Genomic DNA, 20,341 nt, shown 5'->3' with positions numbered 1-20,341 from the left:
GCCCTGGTGTGATAGCTGGAACCAAAGAAATTAATAAGCAATAAATATGTGCTTCTTAGAGGCATTTGGAATTTTTGTGTAATATAAAGCTTGTATTTTTGTAACCCGCAAATGTAACTTGTAACTGTTTGTGGAACTGACTAGGCCTCAAAGACAAAGCTATAGTTGTAAAATTAGCTGACCTAACAGTTCTCTCTTACTCAGAATTTAGCCTTGATGATGATAAAAACTGGATTCAATTGCCTGGCCTACCCAGCACATTCTAGGAAAGCACATCTCAATAAAGCGTAGTCAGAAAGTTTTAAAGGGGTTGGATTTAGGTGGAGTAATGTTAATTTCAAACCTGAAGATGCTGCATTGCAATTTGCTTATTGGATAAAACCAAGTCTGGGTAGTAACCTTTTATAATAATTTTTAACACCTTTTAATCCCATAAGGGAACAGCTATAGAACAAGATTGTGAATGGCCCTAAAGCCAACAGATTAGCATAAGACTAGGTATAAAAAGCGCGTGTGTCAGGTGACCAACAGGAAGGAGGGAACAGGATGGTAATTGCTGTTCCAAGCCCGGACTCCAAACTCCCAGTGTAAGTGAGGATTGGATACTGATCAAGGGAACTTCTCCGGTAATCCCTTGGACAGCGTTGATCAGGGACGCCTGACTTCGCTGGAATCACCTGGCGCGCACCTGGCATTGAGGGACTATCGATAAGTTGCCAACCCATGTCTGTCTATTTGTTGTTTTAAACAGCGCAGTGGCTAATACCCTTGCAGTGCCCTGCTGGCCTGTGACAGATAGATCTATCTATCTGTTGTTATTATTTACTATTAGCTCTTTAATACTGCATTACTTGCTTATCGCATTTATCTTTTTATTAACTGTTGTGTGTGTGCAAGCTACAATAAACTTGCCATTGCTTTACTCCCAACTCTGACTCCTTGATCCTGAACCAAACAGCCCAGTGGCTAAATTGATATACTCACAGTGCCCAGCTGGCCTGTGACACCCTGGACCATACTAATCAGAATGCTCCAGTGTGCTGCAGCATCTCATTTATTCAGCATCCCCATGTTTCAAAATGGTGTTGGGGTGCTTTAACTACAGCTCATCAAACAAGTTTTAGTTAAAGCATCACCACCATCATTTTTTAAATGCAGGATGATGAATACATGAGGCACTACAGGTATTTTAATTAGAGCAGCTTCCACTCAGGAGCATATGTATAGGTGCCTATTGAAAGATGCCTATTGAAAGATAATGGCATTCTCCTAAGTCATTTAGGTGCCTTTAACAATTTTATCTCATATGTAATTTTTTAACAGCTCTTTTTTGTGAATTCTGTATTTTTACAGTTACTTTGATATACTTATAAAATCAACACAAACTAAATAACTGAAAAAAGGAAAGGTCTTTAAAAAGTACATACTACGTCAGTGTACGAGTGACAATGTAGCCATGATGGTCCACAAACCATGCAAGAGGCAAAGATTTCTTACAGCAATATTTTTTATTGGACCAACTATTTAGTTGGAACAAAGTTGGACAAGCTTTTGAATGTAAGATATTCTTTATCAGATATATGATCATAGAACAGGGGGTTTTAACCTCTTTTAGTATATGTACTCCCAGTGGCTGGACACTGAGTGGGGGGGGGTAGTGCATGACCGGATGCTGAGTGTGGGGGAACACAGCTGGATGCTATGTGGGGAGGCAGGGATAGCACATGGGTGGGGACAGAGCACCACTGCCTCTCAGGAGGGCTGGGGTGGGGCAGGGAAGCTCACCAGACTGGGGTGAGGGCAGTGGCATCCCTCTGCAGAGCATGGAAGCTCACTGGGCTGGTGTGTGGTGGTGATGGCCACCATGGCAAACTTCCCTGCCCCGCAGAGGTACTCTGCTGCCCCTGCCCTGCTCCTGGGAGGAGGTGGCACTCTGTCGCTGCCCACCTGCGGGTACCTCCTAGGACCAGTTCACTTACCCCAAGGGGTATATGTACCCCCGGTTTCCAACCCCTGTCATAGAAGTATAGGTACAGCATAGCAGCCCCTCCATTATGCACCACATTGTCTTCCCCCTCCCCTCCTGCCGCATCACATGAGCCTCTAATATCCTGCATGAGCCTCCTGTGGGCACTGCGACATAGCATCACTGTGCCTGGTTTCTGTGATCAGAGAGGAAGAATGTTTGGCATTCAAAAGCTTGTCTAACTTTATTCCTACTACATCATTGATCCAATAAAAGATACCACCCTCAGAGTCACACAGTCATGGAGAAGTAGGGCTGGAAAGGACCTCCAGAGGTCACCTAGTCCAACCCCTTGCCTGAGGCAGGATCACCCCTATCCAAACCATTCTATACTACGATCATAATCTAAACTCTACATAAGACTACTCTCAACCCTGATGCAACATAGACCTTCAGACCTAACACTGTAACCTGCCCCAGGTAAAACAGGGGAACCACGGCAGGCAACATCCTGCTTCTATAAAATGTTGTCAATAATATGTGCCAAAAGGTCCCAGGTAGAAGGCCATGCCCCCTTGCTACACAGGAAGGCAACCCCTCCCCCCCCCATCCATACCAATCTGACCACGGGGTAAAATTTCTTCCTGACCCCAAATTTGACAATCAGTCTAACTCTGAGTGGAGAGGTCCCTCTAGCCAGGAACCTCTGGCTTTGCCCCTACCATAAGAATAGGCACACCCTAGTTAAAGTCTCCAGTCTTAGCTGTAGCCAACACCCAATGAGTCTGGGGAGACTTAAAAACACCCTGATACATATAGTCGAAAATAAAGGGGGAGGTGCAGGGGCAGCAACCAGCAACACTCAGAAGCATGTGAAATACCCCTGGTAGAAAAAAGGCTTAGTTACACATCACTCATCCTTGATCAGTGGCTTTCCAATCTCTTCCTGAACACCTCCAGTGGTGGAGTGCCCACAATTTTCCTAGGCAGTATATTTCACTGCCTCACTCTTTTCAAAGTGAAAAGGTTTTTCCGGATATCTAATCTAAATTTTTTTGATTGAAACTTCTAGCCATTGTCCATACACACACCCACACCCACACATACACACCCCATCACAGCAGATAAGTCTGTCATGGGGGAAGGGGCATGGGGGTTGGGCAGATCAAGGCCCCTGTGGTGAGGGAGGGAGTGGGGCAGAGGCAAGGGTGAATGAGGCCCTGGGACAGGTCATAGGATGCTCAGAGCCTGGGTGGTTTGTTTAGGGCTGCAGGGGGGCTCCTGCTGCTGCGTGCATCCCAGCAGAGGCACAGCAAGCACATGCCCCCTGGATTTATGCATGGGGCAGAGGTGAACTGCCTACACCGGATGGTCTCTGTTGTCGGCTGCCTCAAGAATGGTGCAACACCATGCAGCGTTGGGGGGGGGGCATGCACAGACATAGATGTGTATCTGTTTCTATGTCTGTGCATGCCCTTCCCCCCCCCCACTGCAGCCACCCAGAGCCCTCATCTGGGCTACCCTGTGGCCCTCTGCACTGCTACCACTGCTCTGCATTTGGGGGGCCTAAGCCCTGTTAGATCCAGGCTTCCACTGCCTATGTTTGAGATCCTTCTAAATTGCACTTGCTTCCTCCAGTGTGTTCACAATCCTTCCCAGTTTCATGTTGTCTGCAAACTTGCACAACAAGTTCTGTGTGCCAGCATCCAAATTGTCAATAAATACACTGAACAGCACCAGGCCCAGACAGCTTCCAGTGAGACATCACTCAAAACCTCCTGCTATTCTGACATGGGCCCGTTACTGATTACCCTTTTTTTATGGTTACTCAGTCAGTTATCTATCCACCTAATAGTGGTTTTATTCAGCCCACATTTCTCCAATTTGCTTATGAGAAGGTTGCATGGGACCTTGTCAAAAGCCTTGTGGAAGTCCAGATATACTATATCCACAGTATTCTCTTTATCCGCCCAAGTAGTTACTTTCCCTTTATCCACCCAATTATTTACTTTATCACAGAAGGAGATAAGGTTTGTTTGACATGATTTATTTTTCTTAAATCCATGCTGGCTACTTGAGATTAACCTCTCCTCCTCCAAATGCTTGCAAATGGCCTTCCTTAGGATATGCTCCAGTAATTCCCAGGTATTGAGGTGAGGTTAACTAATCTATAGTTCCCTTGGCCCTCCTTCCTGCCTTTTTTTAAAAAGGAACACTACATTGGACCTTTGCTGGTCTTCTGGTACCTGACCCAATTCCAGCAACTTCATGAAGATCATTAACAAGTGTTCTGAGATCTTCTCTGCCAGTTCCTTGTGGACCCTGGGATAAAGCTCATCTGGCCTTGCTGACTTGAATTCATTCAGACCCAACAAAAGCTTTCTGACCATCTCTTTTGTTATTTCCTCCCTCAGCTTGCCCCTTCCTTATCCAGATAAGTCCTATTAGGTGTCTGGCAGCTTAATTTTTTTTGTGAAAACTGAGGCAAATTGGCTGCTTAGTAGCTCCACCTTCTTTGTATCTTTGGCTAGGAGTTTCCTCTGGCTTGTTAACAGAGGACCCACAGCTTCCTTGGTCCTTCTTTTCTGGCCGCCATACTTATAGAACCCATTCTTTTCATCCTTAACCTCCTTTGCCAGGTGCAACTCACTCAATATCTTTGCCTTTCTGATTTTGTCCTTGAAGGTTCTTGCTATTTCCTGTTACAGTTCCTTGGTGACTTGTCCATTCTTCTATTGCCTGTATGTTTTTCTCTTGCATTTGATGCATTTTAGAAGCATCTTAGAAATCCTTGCCTTTTGCATACTATTTCCGAGCAGATGTCAATACTGAAAATGCCTAACCCCCTCTGCAGAATACTGGCTTTGCGGACATTAAATGATTCATATTGATCAAAGTGTTATTTGGAGAACAAGCAGATTTGCATCATGCTACTCTCACAAGGTGGAAAAGTCTGAAAAAGAATTACTGAAGTGACTGCAGACATTGTAAGGTGACAGTCAACAAGCCTTCTTTCCACATTCTCTTGTTTTCTAACAATAATATAAACAAGCTAATAGCATATTTATTCACATTCAGAAACTTACTGAATATTATAAAATAGGGTTGTGTAAAGCTTCAGTCCCTGATTCGATTTGGTGGCAATTCAGCCCAATTCGGTGGGTGAATCTCCTAACCTGAATCAAATCAGGGGACCCTTTAATCTCTCCAAATTGAATTGGAACCCTCCGAATCAATTTGGAGAGATTCAGAAAGATTCGTAGATTTGGACATAGAGACAGCTTTAAATGTTTTTTCTACATACCTCTAGGTAGCAGGGGCTCGTGAATGCTATGATGCTGGGGTGCATGGAGTATCCCACAGAGGCACGGGGGACTCCCTAGCACGCTCAGCAGTAGACCTGGAAGTGGACCAGAAGCACTTCTGGTCCACTTCCAGGTCTACTAGGGATCACGCTGGGCCCCCCACCCCGCACCTCCCCGGCGAGGCAACTGGTGCCTCCTGGGTCAGAGGGGGGGCACCTGGGGTCCCCCTGTAGCAAATCACCGAGCTGGGGGAGTGCAGGGTCCCCCCCCCGTGTTCTCCCAGGTTCACTGCCGAGCATAGGGAGGGCCCCCCTGCACTCCTGTGGGACGCTCCATCCACCCCAGCATTGCAGCAATCATGAGTTGCGCTGGTACCTCAAGGTATGTAGAATAAACTTTTAATGCTGTGTCTATTTCCAAATTGCTGATTCTCTAAATCAGCATTGAATCTTCAGGTTCAGATTCAGCCGAATCGAATCAGGGACAGTGATCTGAATCAACGAATTAAATCACTGTCCCTAATTTAGGCCAAATCTGAATCGAATAGGGCCTGCTTCGCACACCCCTATTATAAATGACTTTTTTCTATCTATTTCATCATAATATAGCCAAGTTTTAAACTCAAAAAACAGTATCTATTAGGAACTGAACACACGGTATATGCTTGTTATGGAACTGAATAGACTGTTGCTTGCTAGAGCTTCTTGCTTCTTCTCTCTGACAGATGATACCAGCAGTGTGTACCACCAAATGTGGAGAATGCATCTGTTGCATTTCACAAAATGTTGTTATAAGACAGCTCTATGGTTCTCTATTTCTTGACAAATTTATGTTGTAAGAAGTTGCCATTTTTTACCCCAGAAATAATTGCCATTTACTAGTGGGACAATTCACCACAATCCATTCAATTTCTAGCTCAGTAAATGGAAAATCTGGCTCTCTCATTTGGAGGTGAATGGAGGGGAAAAAAAAACAAGGCAGCAAGAGTGAAAAAAACTAGGTAAATGCTTCCTCTGTTTCTTTTACACAGTTTACTGATCCTCAGAATTCAGTTATATATGAGACAATGAAACTACAACATACATTTCAATTGCATGGAAGACAGTATAATCTTATTTTCACTCAAAATCCAGACAATTTCAAAATTGCACTTGGAAATGCAATGGCAGATGTTTTCAGTGAATTCTAGCTTCTAGAGAGAAGCCAATGAAGAGTTACATGTAAATCCATACACTTATACTGCATAATGTAGAGCATGACTGTCCAGTATCTGAGTGGCTAGGGGCTACAGGCCCTCCAGCCACTCACTGCACAGGCCACACATACCCCAGGCACATGCTGCATAGGCCACATGATGCATGCTGCTCCTCCTCCTGCCACATCACATGGGCCCGTGTTGTGCTGCATGAACCTTCTACAGCATGGCAATGCATTGTGTGGCCTCTTCTGCCATGTGGTGGGTAACTCCCAGTGTACCACTGATGCCTCCATACTGGGCAGGGTGCAGAAGCTGGAAGAAGGAGGAGGAGCCCCGAGACTCTGGCAGCAACATCAGGAGAGTGAAGGGAGGAGCAGCAGCCAGAGCAGAAGTTGAGGGGGTTGCATGTTTACCCCTTGATGGCTATGTGGTCCACAGGACACCTACTGGAGAACCCTGATGTAAAGTATACAGATACAGATCAGGTAGAATGAAGATGCATGTTCTCTAGTTCTACATTGTTCATGACATCACGCACTTTGTGGCTCAGCTGAGTAATGGACCACGGTAAGGCATCAATTGACCAAAAAGCAGCAATAGTTGTCAGATCCTCCACATGAGAGGGGAGGTAATTTTGTTTTGGGTCTAATTTGTTTAAGCTCTGACTCCTCATAGACAGACTTATCCCACATCTGTGGAACTGCATGCTCCCCTTCAGTTGCATAGCCAAGGGGACAACTTAAAGGGTGCTGACGCACCACCGTGCTTCAGTACTTCCATTTGGAAGTAGTAAAGCAAGGTACAGTATGGGTGGTTACTGAGCCATGTGTGCAGTGTGCAGGTAAATTTTGCTGCTATGTTGCTGTAGCAGCATGCTATAGCTGGGAAGCATGCTGAGCTCATGTAGCGTGCCATACAGCAATGTAGAATGTCACTATGTGGTCAACATGTAGATGCACCAAAAAGGCACTAGCCTCCTAAGCCAGGAAATGTAGGTTCAACCCCTATCTGAGCTGAAATAGTAACTGGTGCTGGTTCTTGCTTGCTGGTTCTTGGATGGGTTTTACAATAGGCTACCAAGAGAGCTTATGGAATCTCTATGTCTGGAATGGTTTAAGAGCAGTTTAGGCAGACACTTGACTAGGATGGTTTATTTAGGGATTATCCTGCCTCGAGCAAGGGACTAGACTGGATGACTATAGACAGTCCCTTTCAGTCCTATTTTCCTACGATGACACCATTCTCATTAATTTTGGTACAACCATAAACTCAGTTTCCTTTCTCCTTATCCAGAGTCTCTGGGGATGTAGCAAAGATAAGCCAATGAAGAAGGTTTGTGGCTTAAGATCAGAATTTGGGACGTCTAGAGCAAAGGCTGAAATCATAAGGGTAAGGGAAGATGGATTATTATTTTATGTCTTATTTTATTTGTGTTGTGGCATCACATAAGCCACTTTCCAAGATTCAAAAGAGCACCAATATTACTAATTTTAATGACTTAAGCATGTTGAATGGAAGCAGCGGGTGGGATGGAGAAGTGGAATCACAGGACTGAGCAACCTCTCATTGTGCCTTCTGGTAGTAGTGCATGCTGTTGCAGCAGTCTTGAAGCACTCTGGTGGCACTGCATGAGTATGTGTGTGCACATCTCTCCATGACCTATTCCAAATTTGGAGCACTTCAAATGTGCATCTGTCCAAGGCCTTAGTGCTTGGAAAAACTCAATAAAGTGGAGAATTTGAATGGCTATCTGAACAACTTAAACCATCTCTCTAAAGCTCAATTCCCCACCAGTGAAATAGGAGGCTCTTGTTGTCAGTTACTAAGATCGTGTTTTAAAAAATATTTTCTATTAAGCTCATTTCAAAATTTGTTTTCTGCCACTATTCCCTGAGATTTGCTTAATGTTTCCACTTCCTTGTAATTGCACAATTCAGAGAGCATTTGTTCTGTTAATATTTCTGCCAGCAAACTCTGCCACTGGAATATTTGCTGAAAGAGAGCAGAGAAGGCTAGTGAACACAGTCAACCCAACATTAATTCAATTTTCCATCCGAGTGAATATTTGTGATTTTTGTAATTTCAGGTATTCTCACTGCTCTACTTGAAATACAGTGCTTTAAAATAATTATATATGAAATAAATAATATAGTGATACTGTAGTGGGTTGTCAATTTGCACAATATAGTCTTTATTTTCCCAGGGCAAACTTGCTCCACAGGATGCAACATAAACCATGAATGATAAAACACCAAGTACAATACAATAAAGAGTTAACCAAACCCTGTGAGCTTTTCTCAGACCCTGAGAGAGTACCCAGGGTTCTGTGCTGCTGCCTCTAGCCTCACAGCCTTCCTTTTCCCACAGTTCCCATCCCTGGGAGATTTTAACTTCCCCTGGACCAGTTAATCATCCTCATCAGCTGGCTTAGTCCTCCAAGGTAGGCATGCATCTCTCTTTTCATCACCTGCCTCTGCACACCCTGCTACAGGAACCCTGCCAGCTTTGATGGCCTGTAAAGGTGACATAGATTTGCCTGACACTCTTAGCTTGTTTTCTATTATCTACAAAAAATGTAAAAACAGTAACAGTCTTCTTTTGTAAAATAGAGATGGAACATATTTTTAAAAGTTATGCAAAGAAAAATGAATGCATCTGTAGAGAAGAGCATTTTCCTACCATTTGAAAAAATCTATGTGATAATAAGACCATTAAAATGGGTTTTGGTTTATATTGTGTTTTAACTGTTTTACTAAATTGTCCCTAATATGATGGTAAACTGCAGTTATACAGCACTCAAAGTATTGGCAGCACTTATTATATTTACTATATTATTATACAGACCAAACTATAGCAATTACAGCAGAGTAAATATTAACAACAAAATGTGACCGTCATATGTTAACTAGTTATGACCCTCAGCAGTTGTTCCTTCTTTTAAGTCATACTGATAGGCATTGTAATCTACTGAAGAATAAATGCACGTAAAGCACTCAGTCAGACTGCTTTTTGATTAAGCTGTGCACACCATTTTAACACTAGTGCACACTATTTGGACTAGACAAAACAAGTGTAGGCAAAAATAACCTTGTATTAAAATACACACACTTGCATATATACATAGATATTTAAGCTTAACACTCTCAAACTGAACAAAATGTTAATGCAAGTCAACAGAGAACATACATGTGATTTTAAAAATATGGGACAAAACCTATTTTAAATAATACTAGATGTTAACACTACATCTAACATCACAAAAGTAAAGAGAATGGTATGTCAAAAAGAAGAAATGTGGGGTTTACGAAATTGAATGAGAAGCAAAATGTGTGTAGGGGGAAATAGAAGGCTCCACACACCCCTCCACCTTCTTAAAGCTGAACCTAGTAATTGTACCTGTACGTCATGAGCAGTTACTTGTTGCTATTTGATATTACTAGCAGAAATAATCAAAATATCCTCTCCCATCCTCCCAAGCATTTTGTTTCCACAAACCCACTATCTCTCTTCCTACTGCTTGTTCATTTTTCTTTCGAAGAAAATAAAATAAATCTAATTGTATCCAAGTATAAAAACCTCCAAGGGCTCCTGATCTAAGTAAGATTCGCTTCTGGAGATTACTCATCAACATTCAGTACCATGGTTATAGGATGAAGTGGAATAAAATAAAAACCAGAGAACAGTACAGAGGAGATAAGAGTGTTTCAGTATGCAACAGGACAAAAAGAATTGGTAATTGTTCTATAAGATTTTCTGACTCTCATGGGTTCATGGATTGTCTTCCAGATTTTCCTAACTCATGTAAAATGCAGTTTCACCTGCAAATGAATTTGCAGGGGCTCAAATTCCTATCACACACTGTGGGTGTCTGATTTTGTGCTGGACTTTTCAAAGAATCTCCAGTATGTGTTGAGTGAGAGAGAAGAGTCTAAATAAACATTGGTATTTGTCTTTCCTCATTGCAGGAGGTCTTTGATATCAAGAGAAGTTATATCCTAAAAGGCAAAACTGGGGGGTCAGGATTCTCAGATTTATCATTCTGTCCCCCAGTCCTACTTCCTTCCCTGCCTCCTCCCCACAAAAAAATATCACGAAGTATAGGATTTAGATGGAAGAATTCTGTATTCTTTAGACCTGGTTAGGAATTTTTCAACAAAATGTATTTTTCCAGAATATGGCGATTTGTTGAAATCAAAACTCTTCACAGAAATGCATCTGTTTCAAATAAAATTCCACTGGAAAGATTTCCTGAGCTGATGCATCTTAAATCACAACAATACAATGGGGAGAGAGATCCTTTTCATGGAAAGACAGTAGCCTGAATCAGGCAGTGCAGGGTCTGGAAGCTGTCTCCCCCACCTCCCAGGTGAGTAGGCTAACCACCTATACTGCGGTCTCTGTCCATAGTTTGATTTGGCTTGGTTTTATCCTCTTCCTAAAAAAATTGCAAATGGTCTCATTTTTGTTCTGATGAGAAATGAGCACAAAGGGTGTCTATACACATGATGATTAATCAAGTCTGATAAGAGTTTGCAGAAGAATGCTAATTAGCATGCTCCAGCAGCCTCAGCATCCTCCGTGTCCCAAGTATTTAGTGTCCCTGCATTTCGAAATGGCAGTGGGCATTGGAGATGCATAGGGAGTGCATGCGGGTGCACTTGCACCCCCTAAGTGTGGTGGTGCACCCCCTGCAAAAAGGCAGGAAGTTGCCTCTTGCCCCCTCCCCTCCCCCACCACTGCTGACACTGCTGGCGGCATCTATGGGTGGTCTGCGATTGCCTGCTAGCCATGCTGCCAGCAGCATCTGTGGGTGGTTGCTGACCATTGGTTGGAGCCTGCCACTCACCCTGATGCCAGCAGCGTCACGGCTGCCTGCAGGAGCTCCCCACTTGCACTGCCGTGCTCCTGCCACTGACAGCACCGCTGCTGCCTGTGAGAGCTCACCGTAGCCCCCCAGGTGCTTCCCCACCCCCCTCGGAGCACGTGTATAGACACCCCAAATGTAGTGCTTGTTCTACCCAGTTAGTAGGGATGCATGTGAGGCAATGGTGTCAGAGTGGAGATGGAGTCAGAATATGCTGCATGAAAGAATATACTGTGCTGTTCAGCTTCTCTAAATTGTGTGGTTGGCATTTCTTTCCCCATTTGGCTCCAGAATCAGGGACTCATTTGTTCAAAAGTTATGATCTTCAGTAGTTCTTCCTCTTACAAATTTAAACTGTGCACTTCAACCTTTGCAGAGTAAGCATTTGTAAACACACGGATGCATGGAAGCACTCAAGGGTCAGACTGTTTCATGATTACTGTATGGGTACAAGCAACTATGGAGCACTTGTAAGTCACCATTCCCTCCCCTTCTCAAGTCCTGAGCTAAATGCAACATCATTAAACCTGAGGATCTTGCACTATTCAGTCCTTTTTATTTGTTCAACGGCCAGTACTTCTAGTGTTCCACAATCTTCTTCTTTTGTGTTATTTTGTCTATTATTCCAATCATAGCAAAATAAATGAAGAAAAGAGAAAGCCCTTGACTAGAGCTTTGTTTATTGTAAGGATGATAGGCATTATAAAAATCTAGTCTTTGGGGTTCACAAATCAAATAATCTGCATCTTTTCCTAGTAGTGCCAAGGTATCTGGGCTAAAAATCAATTCCAGGCACCATCTGAGGAATTCAAATCACTTAGAAGTTTTCTGTTACCCAACAGAGAATTCAGTATCAAGCAATGACAAACAAAAACTTTCTAATTCAGTCTGGGTTGATGCCACTGTCACATACATATACAGTGACAAAATTCACAGCAGTGGTACAGATGATCTCCATAATAGAAGCAGACATCATCTCTGATATCAAGCAGAACTGCACCAATGATTCTTACAGCTAAAAAACCCAGTAAGGCACTGATCCCACAAACTTGTACTTTATGCAAATGAGAAATCCCACTGACAACTTCTGCTCTATCCACTGGGAATATACTTCTTGTGTATAGTGTTCAGATACAGTTTTTTCAGCTAGAGGTGATGCTAATCAATTCAATGAATAATTATTTTTCCAAATGATATTACTATAGCTTTTGAACAGTCAGAAGAAATTTGGAGTCTAAGCACTGCTTCTTTCTATGCTCGGAGCAAAAATGAACAGAGAAAGACACAGCAGAATTTTCTTACCATTTACAATTAGCCAAAAACTTGTATACTTTATTAGAAAGAGACAGATACTTAAAAGCAAAATTTGCACTGAAGTTTACATCTTATAGAAATCCCAGGAACAAGCACATTCAGATCTTGAATAACACAGCAGTTTCTTACACAAAACACAATTCCAACTGCTGTGAGGCTTTAGACATTAAACCACTGCATCAAACATTAAAATAATTTGTAAAGATCATGTATATCTGGACTGGGTCACTATAAACTTTTTCTTCACAAAGACAGTGAGCAAAGTTTTTAACCCAACTATAATGTCTTCCAGAGCCAATCTACTTGCAGAGGCTCTGACCAGGCAAAAGGAAGCTGTCCCCATTCTATACATTCCATCCACAGGAAACTTCTGCTCTTTAGATAATAGATGAAAGTAGAGCAGGTTGGAAAACACAAAAGTAAATTTGCATTGCTTTCTGCTTAACTTTGACATTTTCTTTTGATAAAATGTGTCAGTTAAACTCTTAGGCATTTGGCTCTAGATTTTTAAAAGGCATTTTCAAAAGTCCCTGTGTGTATAACTATGATGCAAATGATGTGTAGATGCCTAAAGACTTTTTAATATCTAACCTTTGACCACTACTAGAAATTTGGCAGCTGGGGAGCAGCAATTACTGACATGGGTCCCCCACTGCCAAGTTTTCAGAACCGTGGGGACTCCTGTGGGCCAGATGGCATGGCTCTGTAGGCCAGATGTGGCTCACAGGCCAGGGGTTGAGCACCCTTGATTTATCATGGAATAGCGGTATCACTACTACAACAGAAAACCCTCCTAAAGAGGAAGCTGTTATATTGGAAAGGACCTGTCCATTTCAGGGGACTTATTTCTGTGCCTAACTGATTTTTTAAGGTAGGGTTTCAATTCTGTGATCAACAGAGGCGAAGTTGGCTAATGAGGCCTCCTTCTAAAAACTTCGGGGAGCCTTCTGCCAGGTACCAGGTCTTATAACAGGAATAGTTCAATAATATTCTTATTACAGGAATATTTAAATAACACTTTAACTTGAATGAGTCTTTTCTTAGATTTTTTGTGCCTTATTTATATTAAACTGTCTGTAGTAAAAGCAAGTGAATTGAATATGCTGAAACTATCTCTTTGGGTTGAAATTGAAAATGGAATTTCATATTTTACCCCTAACGTCTCTTGTTGTATTACCAAACAAATAAAAAGCACGTTGCCTAAACTTACCTATGTAAAACCTTTATGTTTTCGGAGGCTTAAAGTTACTGACTCTTGTGTTTATCAGGGTCTTTAATGCAGCACAATCCATTCAGTTGATTTTTGAGAAAGTTTTGCCCCTGGGTTCTAGTGACAGCTTTTCACATTCAAGTTTTGATATTGAGATAAATTTATTTTCTTACCAAAATGAATCAAATAACATAATCCAGTGTTTTCTCATTTCAAAAAGATAAGATACCATGCACTACTCTCTTAAAGATCATATACACTAGAATTGATCTACTTGGGCCAGCTGGCATTTAGTTTTGAATAATGCTTGGTGTCTGGTCACATATAACATGCAAATTCTTACATGCTTATACAGGATATACTCTATACTTCCCATTTTTTCTAACCATATAATTTATCATTTCCAAATTGGGAACTGTTATTGAAATATTATTACCAGTCAAACTTTCATAAGGTATAGGTATTTTACAAATGATACACAGGCAAATTTATGGTGTTCCTTTTAGACACAGACATGTTTTAGTAGGTCAGACCTTACTCAATTTAACATCATTCATAGAATAGAGTACAAGCACTTTAAAGAAAACAGTGACATCTATATGCATTTGTGGTAACATCTGGGAGATGACAGAAGGTATAATTATTTTGTATCATACTCTGAGATCTTGATGGGGCTTTATTTAGAAATTTTAGAGTAGAATAGCCTTTCATACTGTTTGTTCAGAATTTTGCTCCTCCTGAGGGCTTGTGGAACCATCATAATAGTTAAAATATAAATCTGAGACACAAGAAAGACAGCCTAACACTTTCAGGTAACGGTTGTAACATTTCTCCTCGACTGCCAGGGAAGTGAACAACCATTTCTATCTAGATGGAGCCAGTAATGTATTTTGAAGACATACTGGATTTTTCAACGTTTTCAATTACAGATCTTAAAATGAACAGTAATCAATCTAATTTCTTCTTCCACAGAATTACTGGACATTTCTGCTATCTTGTCCCCTGTGAGGAAATAGATTTGTGGGTTGACATTTTCATTTTCACACAAATCTTGTTAATCATTTTGGTGATAACAACCCATCTGCTGCTGCTGCTTACTTTTGAACAGCTAGATAAAACAGAAGTTTTAGAAATATTGGAACTAGCTGAATGCACTGGTTGACTGATCTCTGTTTTTCTTGTGGTTATTGTATTATTGTTTTATTTAAGCCAACAAATATAATGAATTAGCAAAGACTTAAAAAAATGTTAAGCTTCATCTTACCTGATCCATTAACTGAGAGTAGAGTTCATAGCAGTTATCAAAAATATACTTGTACGTAGAGTCTAAACAAGCTCTTACACAGTCCTTGACTACTGTACTGGCTCGGGGTGGACTTTGCAGCTCCAAGACCTGATAGAATATGTCAAATCACAAAAATCAGAATTTCAGATACAGCAGAAATATATGTCCATATATGTCTAGAAAAATATGTCTATTATGTATATAATGTTTTCTTGCATACACAAGCCCCCAAATAAGACACACATCTTGAAAGGGAGAATGTAGAAAAAAAGATTCTTCCAGTGTCATGGCCAAGAGAACTGATTACATTTAGCAGTTCACTCACTCACAGCCAGCTCAGTGGCTGTTTTAGGCAAAAGTTAGTTTTAAGCCTTAGTCAAAAGCTACTGCCAGTTCGTGGTTAAAACTGGACACTATCCCTACTGTTTGCTGGCCCAACCATTATAGCACAGTGTCTCTATTCCTCTACAGTTCTGTTCTGGTGAAAAAAAACAACTTTCCCACTTAGGACCCCAATTTTGGCAGGCTGATTTTTTGGGGAAAGGTGCAGGTGGAATACAAGTAATCCAAGCAATATATTAAAATATTCTGATTCTTGTATCATGGCCTCGATCCAGCAAAGCACCTAAACCCATGCTTAACTTTAAGCACACTAGTTGTTCCAGTAAAGCTTACTTCTGGGAAACTACCATAATTACTCATTTCTAGGATGAGGTTTTCCTCCATTTAACATGGGGGAAAAAGTCCCTTGTCATAGAATCAAGTATGAGGGTGGTTGCAGGGAGGGGACAGGCAGCCACTGTGGCTCGGGTTCCAGCCCACACCTAGGGTTGGATCCATAGCCAGAGATGCTGCCTGCCCTGCCCCTCCTGTCCACCTCTGCACCCTGCCATTTTCCCTCTGCGGCCTCTTCTACCCATCCTCCCCCCTCATATCGACCATAAGGCTTCCTTCCACCTGCCCCTTCCCCACAACCCCCACGTTACCTTTGCTCCATACTGGCAGGCTCTGTTTAAGCTGCTGCAGCCTATGGCATTGTAATCCACACAGCTGTTACAGGGGCTGGGATGAGGCTATGTTCAGTGCACCAGGCTAGACTGGGGACAGAGCCTGCTGTCACAAAGCAAGGGCAAGGGGGAGCAAAGCAGGGAGCAGAGTCTGGGGAAGCTGAGGCAGGAGAATGTGAGGGGAGAGAAGTGGGAGGCTGGGGAGCAGAGGCAGGGGAGAAGAGGCTTGTGTGGAGGAGCAGGGGGAGGAGCAGAGACAGAGGGGGAAGTGGGGGACCAAGAATTCGAAAGAGGGAGCAGACAGGGAGCACAGGTAGCAGGGGGTAGGCATGCACAGGGGGCAAACTGTTTGACCTTCTCATACGACCTGCCCCCACCTACTGCCTGTCCCCATGCAGCTGTGGGGGGAAAGAATTAATGACCTTCCAATAATTATATTCTATATATGGGAAATTATAGCAAATCTATATTTTTTCCATGTAAAGAATCTAATTATTGGGGTGTCATTTTGAATTCAGGGTCATCTTAGAATCGAGTAAATATGGTATTTACAAGTGGTAAATATACTCAGTTATTTGTAGGATCATGCCTAATTCAGGAAAATACTCAAGCCTCTATTTAAATACTTTCCTAGATAGTAATGCTCTTTTGAATCAGTCCTAATTGACATTTAGCACTTACTTCATGAAACACTCATTTCTAGAAACTTTTTAACTATTAAAGTGTACATAGTTATGCTACAGGGGTGTAGGTTGTAGCTGTGTTGGTCCAGGGACATAGGCAAACAAGGTTCTTTGGGTAAATCTAATACATTTTATTTGAGACCAACTCAAATATTTGGAAAAATTCTTCTTAGCAAGATTTTGGGTATAAATACCCTTTGTCAGGCTGGGAAAACATCTGCAGTTGGTGAGACAAAGGGTACTTATACCCAAAAGCTTGCTAAGAAGAATTTTTTCCAAGTATTTGACTTAGTCTAATAAAAGATATCAGATTTACCCAAAGAACCTTGTCTACCATAGTTATGCTAGGCTTTTCCTTAACAGATCATGTTTTTAATTCTGTTTGTCCTTTTTCTGTGCTCATAATGAGATAAATTTTGTTCATCTTGATGCTGGCTAATATTGAGTAGGATGTGGTCTGTCATCAAGACTTGTATTGCTGTTTGATATAATACCAACACACATTTTCCAACAGGAAATATAATTATATATGCTACTTACCTAGTAGTATTTCTGTTGGTTTTGTCTGATTATCAGTTTATTTTGTTCACTAAATTTAGCCCTAATCTTAATTCCACAAAGAAGCTTTAAACCTAATTTTAATTGAGTTTAAAGATATAGGATTATTTATTTTTCTCCAATAGAATGACTTTCATTTTATAATGTAGCTAGATACAGAACACAAATGGGACAAGTGCCATTTGAAAAATAATATTTGTTCTCCTTGAATTACTTCCTTTTATTAACAGCAATGAGAAGTCAATAGTACATTGCTTTGAAAAACCAGGTGAATAATATTTATAACTTCATGTTCTTAAAGATAAACACCAATACAGGTGTAACTTATACATCAATAAAGCAATTTTGCAGTTCTCCTACACATGAAGGTGTTACTTCGCAAAACAATTGTTCTTAGAGCTGAAGAATGAAAACCTCAAGACTAAGGGGTTCAGTATTGAAAGTCATTGGCTAGACTAATGGTTCTCAACCTCTTCTGTACCAGGACTGATTTGTAAACATCAATGCACAGTCCTGACCCAGTGCTCCTCACTCCTGACCTGCTGCCCTCAGGCCCCAGCCCTCCAGTCTGTGGGGCAGAGGGTAGGTATGGGGGAAAAGGGGGGCCCTAAGCGGCCCCTGGCAGGTTGGAATTCTGCCAGCCTGCAAGGGAAAAGCCTCTGTTTCCCACATTTTTCTCCTTTAAAGGAGAATCCATTTTAAAATTTGTTCATGACCCTCTCATACATTCTTGTGACCTACTTTTGGGTCGTGACCCACAAGTTGAGAAACACTGGGCTAGACTACAACAGCCTTGCCTGACTGAAGGCAAATAAATTTCAGTTGTCTCTCAATTTCATGGATTAGCTAAGTGAAAGGAAAAAAGCAGATTTAAATTGTGGCAAAGGAGTCAAATTAAACAAACTGAATGTTTGCTTAGTTATAGCTCTTACTTATATTCTTAAGATTTGCATTTCAAAAAGTACCTTTAAATTGCGCCAGGAAATAAAGATTGTCTCTACCTGAGTTCCCTTTGGCATTCATTAATATTTTGTAGATTTTTACATAGTTAAAGCTCAGAAAACTTGGGAATTTAATTTAAAATGAAAGCAGCTGAAATACTTTTAGAACCTACAAGAAGTGATGTTCTAAATCTTATATCAAATCTCTGTCCATGATTCATTAAGCTAAAACACCAAGAGTACACCCTAGTCATGGAGGCTTGATAACGGTGGTCAAGAGTAGGCCTGTGCATAGTGGCTAGTATTCGCTTTGGATTCAGCTTTGGCCAATTCAGGGGACAGTGATTCGATTTGATGATTTGAATCATTGTCCCAAGTTGATTTGGCCAAATCTGATTCAGAGATTTGGCTGCTGCCAAATCTCTGAATCACACAGGTCCATCCCCTGCCCACTCTCCCAGCCCCAGCAATGGCTGGCCCACCCACCCCAGGTGGGCAGGACCCACTGAGTTGGGGCTTTTTTTTAAAGTACTGGGAGCTGAGGTGGGTAGGGCAGCCATGGGGGAGGCTGGGGGAGCGGGCAGGGGGCAGGGGGGCTGGGGGAGCAGGTAGGGGATGGGGCCTGGCAGGGGTCCTCCCAGGATCCCCTCCCCCATCCTCCAGGCTCCCCTCCCTCACCCCCTACTTACCAGCTCTGAGTCTGGCTCCAGCTCCCTGCTGCAGCAGGCGGGGACTGCCCGAATTATAGAAGCTCTCTGAATCTTTTCCAAATCAATTCGGAGAGCTTCAAATTGATTCAGACCTTTTTACTGGTCCCCTGGTTCAATTTGGATTTGGAGATTTGGCCACTGAATCAAATCTCTGAATTGAATTAACACCCAAAGCTTCACACAGCCCTATTCAAGAGTAGAAAATACAGCCTGACTTTCACAGAAAATAAATGTGCATTGTGTTTATTTCGAGATAGTAGTAGACATAAAGAAAAGTACCTTCATTCGAAAAAAAGTGATGCTAGTTAGCAGGTCTACTGTTGATTTCAGGTCTAGAAGCCGTTCAGAATTGCTGGCAGGAAAATTATCCTTGTTAATTGAGAAAAAGGAAATACATATAAAATTAAAGTCATGATTCTTAAATTCCTAGCAAATCAGAATAAGTGGGTAGGATGATTAAAAACACTTAGCTGTGACCCAACTCTGCTCTCATTGAAATCAATACTAGAACTCCATTTGATATCAATAGGAGCAGAATAGGCAAAAGCTGAATTTCAGAGGAGAAATTTGAATGTCTGTGATATTAATATGAATATTTGAAAATATTACAACAGCAATTTAAAAAAAATCATATAAACACAAAATGAAAGTGAAGAAATGTAGTTCAGAATTTAAAGGAAACATTTTTCTGTGATCTTCACATATAAACCAATTATAACAATCATATCAGTCGGCTAATAATAAGCTGAATGAACTGGAATGTTATGCAAGATAGTAAGAATTCTCTAGGTTAGCAGGAAGATTGATAGGCATGTAACATTATTTACAGAGTTAAATAGCGAACTTATCTCACAAATACTAGTCAAGACCTGTTACACTCAGACAGAGTCTGAATACCATTCAGCAACACTGAATAACTACCATACTAAACAAAACTATTGTTCATCTATGTCAGTGGTGGTCAAGCTTCCAGCCCCATGGGATGGATGAGTGGCATAGAGCCAGTCCACAGGATACAATCCAATGCACCAGATCTGGCTGAATGCTAGCATGAAATAGTGTGAAGGGCCAGATCACCCAGCTTGGGGGGCTCGCCATGGTTCCAGAAATTTGGCAGCAGTGGTGTGGCAATGAACACTACCACTCCTGTGCTGTCAAATTTTCAGACCCGTGGGGAGACTAAAAGAATGTACCATCTTTGACCAAAAAGGTAGAGGAGATTTGTCTTTTAAGTAAGAAGAGAGGGGCGATGTCTCCTGTAAGAATTCCCCCTTCTTTCAGTTTCAAATATCCATGGATA

The 20,341-nt window shown here is 41.7% G+C and overlaps 1 protein-coding gene across 1 annotated transcript in view; it reads right to left on the bottom strand.

The window, feature by feature from the left end:
• The window catches only part of UNC13C (unc-13 homolog C), a 524,763-nt gene that overhangs the window by 228,445 nt on the left and 275,977 nt on the right, over window positions 1-20,341 (bottom strand). Inside the window, exons 15-16 of the mRNA XM_014606134.3 lie at window positions 19,321-19,410; window positions 15,122-15,250 (exon numbers count right to left, since the gene is read on the bottom strand). Of these exons, the coding sequence (XP_014461620.1) occupies window positions 15,122-15,250; window positions 19,321-19,410 (219 nt within the window). The remainder of the gene's footprint in view (window positions 1-15,121; window positions 15,251-19,320; window positions 19,411-20,341) is intronic.

This window comes from Alligator mississippiensis, chromosome 11, assembly GCF_030867095.1.
Source record: "Alligator mississippiensis isolate rAllMis1 chromosome 11, rAllMis1, whole genome shotgun sequence".
Classification (NCBI taxonomy): Eukaryota; Metazoa; Chordata; order Crocodylia; family Alligatoridae; genus Alligator; species Alligator mississippiensis.
The sequence above is the reverse complement of the archived record's forward strand: the minus strand, read 5'-3'. Positions and strand labels throughout refer to the sequence as shown.